This window comes from Clinocottus analis, unplaced genomic scaffold (genome assembly GCF_023055335.1).
Source record: "Clinocottus analis isolate CAN_PGR_092001 unplaced genomic scaffold, fCliAna1.0.p SCAF_4, whole genome shotgun sequence".
In the NCBI taxonomy this organism is placed as follows: Eukaryota; Metazoa; Chordata; class Actinopteri; order Perciformes; family Cottidae; genus Clinocottus; species Clinocottus analis.
The window spans coordinates 7,472,192-7,487,164 of NW_027176153.1; the positions used below are offsets into that span (position 1 = coordinate 7,472,192).

The 14,973-nt window shown below is 44.8% G+C and overlaps 2 protein-coding genes across 2 annotated transcripts; both read right to left on the reverse strand.

The window, feature by feature from the left end:
- Window positions 1-56: 56 nt before the first annotated feature.
- Window positions 57-1,863, reverse strand: LOC137799904 (PTB domain-containing engulfment adapter protein 1-like). The gene is made up of 6 exons (XM_068596769.1): window positions 1,781-1,863; window positions 1,518-1,589; window positions 632-730; window positions 403-540; window positions 205-309; window positions 57-119 (listed from the first exon to the last, which is right to left on the reverse strand). The coding sequence occupies exons 1-6, from the start codon at window positions 1,826-1,828 to the stop codon at window positions 57-59; spliced, it is 525 nt and encodes a 174-aa protein (XP_068452870.1). The 5' UTR covers window positions 1,829-1,863.
- A 574-nt stretch (window positions 1,864-2,437) lies between these two features.
- On the reverse strand, window positions 2,438-9,887 carry sars1 (seryl-tRNA synthetase 1). The gene is made up of 11 exons (XM_068596776.1): window positions 9,724-9,887; window positions 7,540-7,610; window positions 7,304-7,384; window positions 7,020-7,178; window positions 6,271-6,414; window positions 5,533-5,688; window positions 4,726-4,947; window positions 4,511-4,640; window positions 3,659-3,816; window positions 3,443-3,572; window positions 2,438-3,195 (listed from the first exon to the last, which is right to left on the reverse strand). Exons 1-11 carry the CDS (start codon window positions 9,857-9,859, stop codon window positions 3,029-3,031), a joined length of 1,554 nt encoding a protein of 517 aa, XP_068452877.1. The 5' UTR covers window positions 9,860-9,887; the 3' UTR covers window positions 2,438-3,028.
- Window positions 9,888-14,973: the final 5,086 nt, after the last annotated feature.

The following is a 14,973-nucleotide window of genomic DNA, read 5'->3' on the forward strand; positions in this document are numbered from 1 at the left end:
TATAGAACAAGGTCAAGTGTTTTAGTGTGTATGTGTGCAACAGCATGTAGCTGTAGTTAATTAGTCTGTCCTGCAAGCTGCCTCTTGAGCTCGGCATTCTCTCTTTGCAGCATTTTGTTCTGGGAAAGAAAATAGAGAAAAAAAGGGGAAAAGTTAACGAAAACACAAATTCCGACCCGAGCTCTGATAGTTATGTCAACTAACCTTATGCCTGAGGGCCTCCACTATCAGGTCCCGCCCTCCCCTGATGCGCTCTTCTTTTTTGGAAGCTTGGAAAGCGTCCCCGATGGCTGAGACCAGCACGTGGGACTGAACAAAAATCATAGTTCCAATGTTAATAACGGCGACCTAAAAACAATAAACCACTAACAATTGCTCCTGTATGCCATGCAGGCAACTCACAAACGTCTTGCTCTGGAACAGGTAGCAGTGGTGCATGTCCGCCGCTGGGTGTCTGGCCACGAAGCCAAAGACTTTGGGCGAGGACGGCAGGACGGCACAGAAGGAGACGGTGGACAGAGGGCACGAGTACAACAAGAACTGAGGGGAGCAGAGAAGGAAATAGCGTTTCAAAGCCATCGTTCAAAAACCTTTTGCATCCTCGGACTGCTGCCATTAACTTGTCACACACCTTGGTTTTGTTTTCCAGCACGTCTATTCCACTCAGAGACAGAAAGAGATGGACTTTGCTCCTCTTCGCTGCCTTTTCGGAGGAGAACTTTTCCGGCGTCTGTGGGGAGACAATGTTATTTCGTTAATGAGGATGGAGGTTGGATGGAGCGCACTGGTTCTCAAACTTTTTCTGTCACGCCCCACTTTGGAGTAAGAAAAATGTTCAGGCCCCATCGCCACAACAACATTGGAACAAAATGGTCCAACTTTTTGAGATTCCTCTATCCGTGCTTTTTTAATTAATAGATTAAAGAAAAGTAAACCAGATTGCTCCATCAACTAAAAACTAATAACATGTGCAATCACTTTGTTAAAACAAAGCAAATAAAGTTATATATATATGCAAAAATAACTGATATTTGACGAAAAAGATTACCAAGGAAGCCCTGTTTTCTTCACATAGTTTCATGTTGAAGTGTCCTTGAGCAAGACACTGAAGCCCCAGTGCTTCACAGCAGCACAAAGCTCCTTAATTACTAAGGATGATGGGTAAAATGCAGAGAATAATTCCCCCACTGTGGGATTTATTCAGGATTCGTAAAGATATACCCTAACCCTAACCCATATATAAAAATGTTTCATTTTTTTAAAGAATCTGTATCTCCCCCTGCGCCCCACCTGTAATACCTCCGCGCCCCACTAGAGGGTCGGGCCCCACAGTTTGAGAACCACTGATGGAGCGGATACAAGCCGAGTCCCTAAACTAGGACACAAGTTACTGTCGTGCAGAAGAATCAAGTCAGAGAGTTGCTTTAACATCGGCGTGGAGACGACAGAAAGGCTTCCTCGTGTTGGGGCACGACCGGGACTAAAGTGGGAGGTGTGAGGGAGCGGCGGGGGCCCACCTTCAGGATCTGAGCGGCCTCGGACAGGATCTGCAGCCCGTCGGGGCGCAGCACCTCGACCCGGCCCAGAAACTGCAGTTCGGGAGAAAAAAAAAACTGTGTTTAGGAACGAGGCTGAATGTCGGATCAGGGTCACGAGAGGAGAAGCCGCTGGAACGAGCCACAACAGAACCCAAGTTAATGGATCAGTCGCTGTTATCAATCACAAGCAGCTCACCTTGTGCTCCAAGTGCCCCTTTGAGCTCTCAACGCTCCGTACTTACCTTGACCCGAAAGGAGATTTCATTATCCTCCTCCGAGGTGTCGCTCATGTTCAAACACGCGTGTGCCAAAACCAGAACCGTGAAGGACGAGAACCAAGACGTTCAGGGTCGGAACACGTTCGAGTCGTAAGGGGGAAGCCGGGAAATAAGTCTCACCTGCGTGTAAATGTACACTCACCAGATGGGAATCTGCTTTTTTTTTTTATTGCATTACAAACTTTAGGGTGTAAAGTCTACGGGGTGTTAATGAGTAACTGCTGCATCTTCCTTATTGCACGTTCAAAGATTCAGGATTCAAACCCAGCGCAGCGTCCCGACAGCGTGTTCAACCATCTGGATCCCTGGCTTTCAGAATTGTATGAGTTTAAACGTTCTCATTTATGGTTTCTTTGACCAAAATAAGGCCATATTGACCATTTTAATTCAGAAAATCAAATGGTTCCGATTTGTATGGACGTAAATGAAAACATGCTAATTGCTAATGCTAAGTTCCTCAAGGTGTTTGACTGGAGAGTGGATTTGTTCATTTGGAGGTTCTTACTGATACCGTGAGATGAACCACATCTTTACCGTTCATGCATCTTGGAGTAATTCACTTGAAATGTACACATACTGTGGACTCACTGGGAAAATAGAAACACACATAATATCTTCCATATTAACTGTTTTTAATATTTGTTTCACCATAAGTGTCACGTCATCAAAGCTCAATCATATTATACACATATATATATATATAATTAGCGAGTTCATACTCAATCATAAGCCAGGAAAAAGCATTATGGTTGACAATGACATTGCCCAACAATGGCCAAAGATGATGATGGTCAGAGAGAAAGATGAAGGGAAGTCTAAATCAGTCGGGTTTAAATACCCAATCATTGATTGAGATCCATTTCTGAATCGTCTGATTTGGATGAACTTTAAAGTGTGAACTGCGTTTTACAGAATAGATGCAAGTTTTGATCTCGTAAAAAAGCGGATGAATGGAGATTTCAGTTACCGATCAGTAACACTGGGAAAAAAAAAAACACAGACAGACGGTCAGACAGACAGGATGGCAGACAGGGTGCGCCATGTGATTCTGGGGAAGAACAGCCAAGATGAACAGCATCCATTTAGACAGACAGATGTGACGGAGCTGTCGTCCATCGTGAGTGTGACGGTAACAGCAGTGTTGACCCTGGGTCAGCACACAGGAAGCTCTCCTCTCTATCAGGCGTCTTTCTGCGTGCCGCCGCGGCGAAGCTACGAGTCGTTGACGGACATGGTCTCCATGGCGTCAGGAAGGTTCTGTTCCGCCCCGCTCTGCTTCTGCTTCTTCTTCTTCCCGCCGTCGTTCTGTTTCTTGGCTTTCTTCGACGTCTCCTGGTCGATGGGGGCGGGCTTAACGAACTTTATGAACTCCGTCAAACCTGGATGTGGGAAAGAAAGAAAAAAAAGATGGTGTGAAAAAGTTTAAGAAAAACATTTAAGAATTCAAAACAAATGCATTATTAAAACCACTCGAATTAAACAAACATAATCCATATCAGTAAAATAAATACAATAATACAAAAACATCCGAGAAAACACCACTAAAATGTTTTTACCGTGACATCACTTGAAAGAAATAGTGTAAGAGTGTGTGTGTGTGTGTGTGCGTGTGCGTGCACAGCTTACCAGGAGGCATGAACGGCTGCAGCACGTCTGGCACGACGATGCCGTCCTCGGTTTGGTAATTCTCCAGGATGGCGCACATCACGCGTGTGGTGGCGCACATGGTGGCGTTCAACATGTGCACGTACTCGGCCTGCGAGACGCACAGAGAGGAGGTATGTTTAGAGGGGGAGGGGCCTCGAACGTATCCTAGGAACGGAGCTCTCAGTCGGCGCTCACCTTGTCCATCATCTTCTTGGTCTGGCCGTAGCGGATGCGCAGGCGGCGGGCCTGGTAGTCCAAGCAGTTGGAGCAGGAGACCAGCTCTCGGAAGGCACCGGAGGCGGGGAACCAGGCCTCCAGGTCCAGCTTCTTGCTGGCGGCGTGATTCAGGGCACCTACGTGGACGTACGGGGGCAGGAAGTTAGCCGGTGTCTAATTTCTCTCTTCCGATCATAGAGCAGCCGACATGTTCCGTTACACGGGAATATCAGACGGGAATGCAGCAACATTTGATAAGCTAGAGCCGGGAGATTATTGCCATCTTTGATATATAAAAAGGAATACATGATTATCAACTAAATAGTTGACTGAATACTCTTTTTTTTTTAATGAATTTACCAAATAGTAAGTAAACAAGTGGGCGTTTTGGACTGCAGGCATTTCTAAATCTTGTACATCTACACTTTTTCCAAGATACCACAAATATTACCACGGTTGGGTAAAATGTTTTAATGAATAAATATATAAACAAATAAATTAGATTTTAAGCTTTTATTCGGTTGCTTTTTCTGCGATGCGGTAAAGGGCCGTAGGAAATAGGAAATTATAACAATTAAGAGCTTCTGGCTGTGATAAACGCTGTCAATTTACCGTTTGTTAAAAGAAATAGTTGGAAAAAGGTTTTGGTTCAGAGGGCTTTTAGATGTGATCCCACATTGCCAATGAAGAAATTGGTAGAGTCATGTTTTGAGTGGAGCATTCCCTTCAATTGTGTAACACCGTGATGAAATAGCATCACCTCAAGAGCGCCACTAACAGATACTGTCGTTAGTATGACAGTATTTCAGGGTCTGAGTAGGGAAGACGTACCGGAGACGATGTTGACGATGCGATAAGGAATCCCCAGCGTCTGGTAGAACTCCTCTGCCGTCCCGATCATCTCGTCAAACATCTCCCACGATTTGTTGTCGTGCGGCGAGGCGTAGACGAACTGCTCGATCTGTGAAGACCCCGAGATCCTCCGTCACTCATCCGCATGCTGCATTTCAAAATCGATGAAAAGTCTCGGGGAAAACGCGCCTGACCTTCTCAAACTGGTGGACTCTGAAGATCCCGCGGGTGTCTCGGCCGTGGGAGCCCACTTCCTGCCGGAAGCAGGTGGAGTAGCCGGCGTAGCGGATGGGCAGGTCCTCGGGTTTGAGCCACTCCTCCCTCAGGAAGGCCGCGATGGGCTGCTCGGAGGTGGCGATGAGGTACTTCTCGTCAACAGAGTTGTCGTCCGATTTCTCGCTGCCCTTTCCGATGACCTGGCGGGGGGCGGGGGGGGGGTCAAAGAGCACGAGGGTTTGAGGGGGAGGAGCCACGGCCCAATAAAAAACACAGAAAACTTTTTTTTTTCCACGAGGACGAGGAAAGTTGTGTCATTAAACAATGTTTTATATATAATCTATTTTTATTATTAAAAAGGATTAAAAAAGTTTAATAGTCGCATTTATTATTCACATGTTTACACTATTCACCTGCAGTGTCTCCCTTTAACAATATTAATATTTTTATCACGATGCAAAATCATGTCAACATAATCAAACGGGTTGTAAATCTAGTGAACTCTGACAGCCTAGAAGGTTCAGAAGCATCTCCTCTAGCGGCTGGAAGCTGGAAACTATTCCTCGCACCACAACGTGTACTACTGCTAGTACTACCAATGTGCAGTACTCGTTTGGGCCTCCAGGAGGCAAAACTACACTTTATGGCCAAAGGTATGTGGACATATGCGCGTCCCATCCTGAAATGTTGGCTTCCATACGGCCGGTGTTTGATTCCCAAGTGACTTCAGATAATTTCCTCTCATCAGTGGGACATTGCTAGGAATTCGGGGGAAGCCTCCGTACCTTGTAAAGCTCGTCGTCAAACTGGCTGAGCTGGGCGACTTCCTGCATGACCTCTTTCCTCATGAAGAAGGGCGTGTAGAGCATGGTGTAGTTCTTACTGTGGAGGATCCTCATGGCGTAGTTGATCAGGGCCTGCTCCAGGAACACCAGGGGGCCCTGAACACACCAGAGGAGAGAGGAAACAACCGGGTTCTTAATTCGCGGGACAAAAAAGGCTGTAGCTGTTCGCCTGTGGAATAGTCACATTATATTTGTCATAACATTCTCCTAAGTGTGGGTGGGGATCTCAAACCAAGGACAAGGAACATTGCTCGGTCTGTCCTGCACCTGAACCCCATGAAAAGCATGTTTTTTTTTGTCTTTAAACAATCCCAGAGAACTACACCGTTCATGATAGTCGGAAGCTGTAAGAAAACATTATCTTTCTGACGGTCCTTGAACACATCATGTGCAATGGGGTGAAAAAGCAGCCAGATCGAAGCTAAAAGGCTTTATATGTCCCCTTCCAAATCTGCATCCCCATTAAACAGTTTTCTCTAACCAACAACTGCAAACAATTTAGAAGAGAAAAGTATAGATAAATATAGAAATGTGAAATATCTTTTTCAATTAATTAAAATGCAGAAAAAAATATATTTCTGTACTCTGCTGTTTCCATAGAGATGCAGAACATACATTGCAATAAAAAACAAGGCCACGGAGAGTAAACTGTAACGAGAGCAAAACGTTCGCACTCGCCTTCAGAAAGTAACCTCGGCTGCCAGCCACAACAGCTCCCCTCTCTCCATCAAAGCCGTCGATCATGACCACCAGGTCCACGTGGGAGTACTTCTTCTGGACGCTGCAGTCGCCCCAGGTACGCTCCACCTTGTTGTCTGCGTCCTGTTGGGAGGAAGCCACAGGGAGGGTTACATTGAGATGGTTGGTCGACTGACAGGAAGCCATTAAACGGGTCACAAACGGGTAAAACTCTCTGGTTCCAGCCTCGAAAATGGGAGGGTCGGCTACTTTTCTTTATTTTTTAATATGAAAGTGGCCACCCACCAAACTGCTGCAGGGATGAGAGCTGAGATGGAAGCTAACTGAACCTAGCTCAGACTTATGGCTACTCCACCACGCAACACCTCGTTGTGCTGCATGATGACAATAAACAGTCCTTGGATCATTAAGTCTTTAAAGCCCGGTATTAGCATTGATGAGCTACGGCGTTAGTTGTAGCTTAGCTTAGCATAGCATAGCATACAGATTGGAAGCAGGCGACTCGGTTCGGTCCCGCGGTCAGAGTCTCTTTACACTCAACTCTCAAATTTAGCATGCAGACATGACAGTGCTGTCCATCTTTTCATCAACCTCTGTGATAACTGCTGCCTCACTCGTTTCCTAATCCAACTCATTGGTAAAGACCGATGGATAACCGCTACTTCAAGTGTATCATCAAATCCGAGGAGAGTAATGGGCTCCTACTTTAACCGTGTCAAACCGCCCACCTCATCGTTGCTGATGGGGACCGACGGGTGCAGGAGGTTGCCAATCTCCCTCAGGTACTCGAAGCGCTCTGCCTCCAGCCTTATCCTCTCGCTGTCGCCTTTCTCCACCGCCTCGTCCACCAACAGGCGCACCTTCTTGATCTGGCCGACTGTCAGGGGCTGATACAGAAAAGAAGATAAAGAAAAATGTAGATTTGAGTGTAGCAACAAGAAAAGAAAAAAAAAGAGGAAAAAAAGGCACCACACAGGTGGGGGTGAGCGGCAAGAGCACAAACCCGTCATACCGAGAGTATTTCAGCCGTTAAGGACTCCACGTTCTGAGCTTCTTCAGGCACAGACTCATCGTCCCCCACTGGCTCCTTCCTCTGCATTGACAACACAAGGCGGCATGGGAAAGAGTTAAACTCTCCTTCTCACGACCCATTAGTGGACACATTCTGACAGAGACAGTCATCGTTGATGTACATTGAGACAGGGAAGAAGAAAAAAAACTGTTTTGAAGGTCCACATGTTTCTGTACCTTCATTTTCTCCCCAATGCTCTTGCTGCAGAGGTTCTTCGCTTTGTTCAGGTTGTCTGCACTGAAGCGGCCTGTTGGGGGGTGAAATAAAAGTCACTCAGTTGCTGGGACTGTTCTCTTGTATGTTAGTGCAGTGTTTTTCAACTACTTTGCCATTGTTGAGTGTCTCAGCCTGCAATAGTAGCTGGCCGAGTAATTCCATACTCTTCCATGCCAGTGGGTGGCAGTAGGTACCACAATAATTACACTTTGTTAATTTAAGATAGCGGAATTAGGTTGTGGTGAAGAACAGCGATGGAGAAATATTTCAAAAAAGAAAAACGCAAACACTGAACTGTCTAACCCAGATGAAAAGTCCAGTAGGAGTGCTGGTAAAAAAATAAATAAAAGTGTGGTACAGTGAACAGTTATCTATCATTTGGATTCACTTTCACCAGATATCCGACTGCACTGATCCTGTTATGCTTGGTGTAAACAGCGCCGTGGTCCTAAGTGAAATTAACCAAACACCCGTCACTGAACATGAGTGTCTTGCACTGATAGAGCAGCAGCCATGTTGGCTCACCAAAGGCTTGTTCTCGTTACGCTGTTTTTTGCACTGCAAGGCATTGGTTGACAAGACTTCACCAGCAAACCGAGCTCATGTGTTGAATGATGTCGTGCGTGTTAACGCAACTACACTAACTAAAAACAAGACCTCTAAAAAGCTGCATATTTGCATCTTTATGTGAAAATAAAGCCCTGTTGCTCCACACAGAAGTCGGGTGGTTGTCACACATCAAAGTGCCAGGCTGTGTGTCTGCACCGCAGGAGGAACTAAAGGTGTTTTTGACTGATGAGAATTCTGATGATGCAAAGCTGCTCGTCAGTGATGATGCTGTGCACGGCGGCACACATGGCAGATATAATTCAGCACCTGAATAAAATGAACACACGAATGACTGAGCTGTTGAAGAAGAGCTTTGTGTTCATCCAAACAGGCCCAAGTTTCACACTGAGTAATTATCAACAAATCAAGAGACAAATTGCCAGCATATATGCTGTATTATGCTACAATGTGACAAGTTGTAACTTTTCGGGTTATTGGTGTTCCGTGTGTGTGTGTGTGTGTGTGTGTGTGTGTGTGTGTGTGTGTGTGTGTGTGTGTGTGTGTGTGTGTGTGCGCGCGTGTGTGTGTGAGATAGGAAGATAGAGAGAGCAGGAATTACAGGACTGGTAACCTGATGACAGGTGTGGCTGTCTGTAGCACCCTCAGCCTCTCAAAAACAATCAAAATATGTAAACAAATGCTACTTCGGCACTTAAACACGAGAAATAATGCACTGAACAATATTAATAATAGTTCGCTCGTGGGGCCATGCTGGATCTTAATGGAGCGTCACCGCTGGGCAAGGTTGACTTGTCATGCTGCGGGCTGGGATTGCATCAGACTGCTACCCGGCATCGCTAAGCTAACCCCGCCTCATTAGCCAACCTCCTATTTGGTCTCTGCCGATTTAGATGGTGGGAATGTGATTTACTGGAGTGTGGTTTCTATCTAGTAACAGCTTGACGTTAAGTAACGACATGTCGCTCCGAGGAGAACAAACATAAGGTTTGAGGGTTCCCAGCCGCTGCTAGCTGCGCTAATGTTAGCCCCATTGCGAGCCGTTCTCTTCCTCCGTGGGAACGTCGCACCGAACCTCGTTCAAATCTGGCTGTGTATTGCTGCCAACGCTACTGACAGAAGCTAGCGTAGTCTACATAGTAAATTCGTTCACACCCTATTAACATAGTATCCAGTGGTAAATACGGCGTAAATATGAAGCACCGAGCAGCTCTTTAACTAGTTCACTGGTTTACTTTCTGAAATGTGTCGCGGTCCACTGCAGTGTATTGAGCGAGCCTTCAGCCGGCCCCACCGCCGTGGCAGATTGAGCAGTTAACGAGCACATATATTACATGAAAATCATTTTTAGAGCTGTTTTCAAACAGTTCAAGGTACCGAATGGAAGACTTGGCCCTGAAAACGCTCGGCGTCTTCAAATATCACAGATGGGATGTGACAGACAGCTCTATTCGTACTAACAATACAGAATGCCAGATTTGTGAACGGAGTTTGGCGTGAGCTCCTCTCCAGTGGAAAATACACCGACGCTCCGCTAGCATCGTTAGCCGCCGTGACAGACATGAAGGGGCTCTTACATTTCCTCCACTCCGTATCGGCGGCAACCAGTTTGTCGACGAGCGTTACATCTTTGAACCGCTTTCTTTGGGTCTCACGGATGACTTCGGGGTCGCCACCTTTGTCGGTGCGAAACTGGTCCAAGTCGAGCACCATCTTTTGTCCACGCTGTCTGTCAGAGAGAGAGAGTGCCCGACTGCGCTCACAGTGACGAGTCCTCCAACTGGGTTGCCAGGTCTGATTGCTCAAGTCACTAAACCGTAATTTTAATTTGAGTTGTTAATTATACATTCATACAATCATACATGCAAGGTTCGTTATTAATTAACCAAAGCGTCGCTTGAAAACGCAATTCATTCTTTAATTAGATAAAGTTTAACCTATTTTATATTTTTTGTATTACTCTTTGAGATACAAAAAGACGGGAGCTTTCCCACTTGCCTGGCAACCCACAGCATCAGCAATACCTGCAAACCAAATTCAGTGATACAGTTAGTTTATCAAAGCATTTTTTTTACGTGAGCAGGACAATCAACACATGTTGTTTAATGTGATATATAAAAAGGTTCACACCATATAATTCACCAGCTGACTGTTTCAAATGTAGGTCTAGATTGACAAGTACCCAATGAGTTTTAAAGTGGTCTAAAGCTGTACCAGGTAGGCTGCAGTTGGCCTCAGTCAGCACTTTTTGAGAGTTTGTTTTGGCCTTGGTTTACCCTGAATTATATTGCTCAATTTCATATAATAATTGTCACTTTCATTTTTATTTCACTTATATACAGTCTTTCATATTCTGTCTGGGGATGCAGGAGAGAAATACTTTGAAGTGAATGATCTGAACAGTTCTCTGCTCACTGGCTGCCATGCTTTTGACTCCCGTCAATCATTTCATCCAACTGATTTGCACAACATTTCATTATTGATTCATCCCAACCATATTGCTTCATGGCTGAATCCCTGAAACATCCGTTTAACAGGAAGTGTGAGGGGCGCAATGTGTGGACCTCTGAAATGGTTTGCAACACTTTCCAGCTGAAACATTCAAATATATCTTCTGGAGGTTCCGTTCACCAGCAACTCTGGTGACATATATAACCAATTCATGTCAGGGATTATCATAACACTTGTGATGATGAAATAGTCCTGAGGTTCAGCTGCTTCCTTGTGATGCCACATTAGTGACATTTTAAAAAAGTAGAGCTATCGGCACAATATATTCCAGTCTTTTTATATTTAACATGTATATCTGCAGTTCACCTTTGATCCACATGAGGGAGCCTGAATGTCAGAATCTGTACGCAGACTCATCGCCGGTCCTGTTGATGCTGGATGGGATTTTTCCCAGCCTCATCTGCTGAGTTCTGTCTGTCAGGAATGTTGTGATCCATTGACAGCAGGTGGGGGCTGGCGCGGTGAGCTGGGAGAGTTTGGGTTGAAGTACCTCCGGGATGACGATGCTGAATGCAGAGCTGAAGTCCACAAACAGAATCCTTGTGTATGTCCCTGGGAAGTCCAGGTGTTGCAGCACACGGCGCAGTCCCATGTTGACTGCATCATCTACCGACCTGTTTGCACGACAGGCAAACTGCAAGGGGTCCAGCAGGGGCCCTGTAATGTTCTTCAGATGGGTCAACACCAGTCTTTCAAAGGATTTCATGACCACTGAGGTCAGGGTGCCAGGTCTGTAGGCATTTAATCCTGTGATGGATTTTTTGGGATACGGGGTGTTCTTGGAGCGCTTGAAGGGGACCTCACACGGCTCCAGTGATCGGTTAAAGATCTGCATGAAGGTGGGGGCCAGCTGGTTAGCATAGACTTTTAGGCAGGAGAGACACACACACTGTCTGGCAAAGAGTGGAAGTGGGCTTAGAAACCTGCAGTAGAAGACATTCAGGTCGTCAGACAATTGGTGATTGTCCTCAGATGGTGGGGGGACGCGGGGACTTTCCAAACTGATGAGGGGTCGTTTACTGAAAACTTGTTTTCCACTTTATTAGTGTAACTCTTCTTAGCGACCTTGATCTCCCTCATCTGTGTGTTCCTGGCCTGGTTGTACAGAATCCTGTCCCCACCACTGTTACCCTTCTCTGTAGCTGCCTGAGTCTTGCAGTGAACCAGGGCTTATGGTTGTTGTATGTGCTCAAGGATTTAGTCTGATGTACGACGTCACAGTGTCAGTGAGCCCATCCAGGTCTGTAGCAGCAGCCTCAAAAACACTCCAATCAGTGGAGGCAAAGCAGGACTGTAGCTCCAGCTTGGCCTCGGCAGAAGATGAGTCAAACAATGATCAGAGAGTCCCAACGCTGCACGAGGGACTGAGCGATGCATCCTTTAGTACAATGTAGCAGTGGTCCAATGTTTTGTCCCCGGTGCTACATTTAGTATTTTGGAAGTTATTTGCTGAGGTCTGCTCTGTTAAAGTCCCCAAGAACAATGAGCAGGGGGTCTGGGCGTTTGTGCTCCGCTGTGGTGATCTGCTCAGCAGGTGATGGAGCGCCTCACTCACACAGGCCTGAGGTGGGATGAATGAGGAAAACTCACGCTGTGAATAAAGTGGTTTGCAACCTATTAAAAGTGTTTCAGTGAAGCACATACTGCGTTGGATCTGCTAAAGTCTGTGTTGATTTTGTTTAGGAGCAGCAGTTCCATCTTGTTCGCCAGAGAGCGGACGTTACCGGATGGGAGCGCAGTTCAGAATCCTTGCTGGCGCAGTTTAACAAGCGCTTTGGTGTTTTGGTGTTTTTATTCATATATTGGGAGGAATATTTAATAACTTGACTTTTATCAAATGTTGTGTTTCAAAATCAAAATGAATGTATTAAGAAAATTAATGGGCAGCTGTGGCCAATGTGTACGGTGCATCTGGAAATTCACAGCGCTTCACTTTTTCCACATTTTGTGAAGTTACACAGCCTTATTCCAAAATGTTTTTTTTTTACTCAACATTCTACACACAACACGCCATAATAAAGTTTTTGGGATTTTTTTTTGCAAATCTTTTAAAATCAACGGAAATATAACATGTACATACGTTTTCGCAGCCTTTGCCATGACAAACAAAATTGAGGAGAACCTTATAGGATGGGTTAAATCCTGAGGTCAGATGTCTGGCTTGTGGGTATATGACCATTGTAAAATGGTTTACATTGTTTTACATCAAACAGGAGGAGACCATTGATGTGTGATTTAGGCGACACTACACTGCCGAAGAATAAAATTATAGGGATCGCTTATCCCAATAAGAGAAAAATCACATTATGTGAAAACACACTTTTTTTTTCCTACAGGGAGAGTTGTAGTAAAACCAGGAGGAGTTCACTGATGCATGAAGTGATTTTCTTTACGTGTGACAGTAAAGAACACGTTCTTCTTTTCTGTGTTGCGCTTTGTAGGCGGTACCTGGACATTCCTCTTCCAGCTGATATAAACCAGTATTATTAGTCCAGCTCCTTTTGATGAAGTTCTAGGGCGTAGTTTGTTGTGACATCGTTTGTGTTTTAACAACATGTCGTTGATGAGTTATTGATCCAGTAAATTCCAATCGTGTGGAAAAAATATGTTCTCATCGTTACTCGATCCATGGTCACATTATTATCAGATCTTTCCTTACGTATTCTTATAACTACGAGACGGTAATATCAAAGAGATAAAGTGAATGCATTTATTTTTACATGGCAGTAAAAATGGTCACAATTGACATCTTCTTGTGGTTTATAAAAAAGGACTGTTGTGAATTAAGTTGGGATGATTTGTGATTTTGTTTTATAAATTGGGTCCCCATAAAGAAACGTTTGCTTTACATTGATTCAACCCGCCCCATACTGTAGCTATGATTATTAACATAATGTTAGAATCCATTATCGGTATACTATTGTTATATATTCATGATGTATTAATTATGCATAATAATAGTGTTAGAGATTAAAATTCCATAGACATGGTTCATTTTCACTGGAATAAGCTTTCCTCAACAAAAATAACACAAACAAGATACACATTTAAGATGATAACGTGACCAAAAAAAATAACAATCAATAAATAAATATTAAATTAGAAGATATAAATTATAACACTGTATGAGATGAAATTGAAAGATGGAATTTAAATTTCAATGTAACTTTTCACCTCAGAAAAAAAATATAAAAATGTGATCACAGAAAAAATCAATTACTGCAAGTATTCTAACTCATTTGGGCTTCATACCAGTACTTGAACAACGGGTACAGGGAACAAATTTGGAGGCTGTGGTGTGCCTGAGGTTTGTAAGGACTCTTGTGCTTGACGCCATGTTTTTTAACACTGAAATACTAATCTATAAAGTTGGCGAATAATAACCACAACGTGCGTAGAGGCTCAGACGTTCATCCGGTTTTGCAGAAGAACCTCGTGGCATCAGTTTCGCATGGCCTCTAGTCGAGGTGTATAATTATAGTTAAGCACGTAATTACGCTTCTATTTCACACGGCTCATTGGGAACCACGGGAGCGTGCAGGCTGGGCCCTCATCCCTCAACACGCATAGGGAGGTATCGAATCCATCCAGCATCGCGTGATTGTTTTTTAGGTGTTCGCTTCTGAGCTGGAAATCCTTCAAGCCAGTGAGACTTGACGTGTTTTCGCCGAATGTTCCGGGTATCCTCCGCATCAACCGACACTGTACAAACATGTACCACTCAGCAAAAAAAGCGAGTTGTGGCCTCGTGCTTTTTGTCACACAATCCTTCTGTGATCCAGTCTGCATCGAGTATCTACTGTGTACAGTATGCGAGACGCTCGGCTACGCCGTCGTGTGGTGCAATCACATTGTGGTTCAAAGTACGGCTCCAGAAAGTCTCGTAAATAAATGAGTCCTTGTCGGCAGAATCGGTAGCGCTTGTATGACGTCATCATGATGTGAGAACGGATCTTGGCGATCTGGAAGAACTCTCTCCCTATAAAACTAATATAACTCATATCGCTCCTTCATCCATGAGGAAGGGAGCTGCTTTTTGTCCGGTGGGAGTGGCCAACTAATCCAGTGAACTTCCACTAAACCTGCTCGGGACCAGGTCAAGGGATTTCGATGTGTTGCTATGGTGACTTTTCTAAACTTGCTTTGAAAAAGCAAAAAGCCTGACATGCGTCATTTTATCTTTGAAATTATCCAGCGAACTCAGTAAACCAGGTACGAAAAACAGGGCCCTGCTCACACACCTGTATGTGGCCTGGGTCACACCTGCTCACACACCTGTATGTGGTCTGAGGCACACCTGTTCACATACCGCAGAA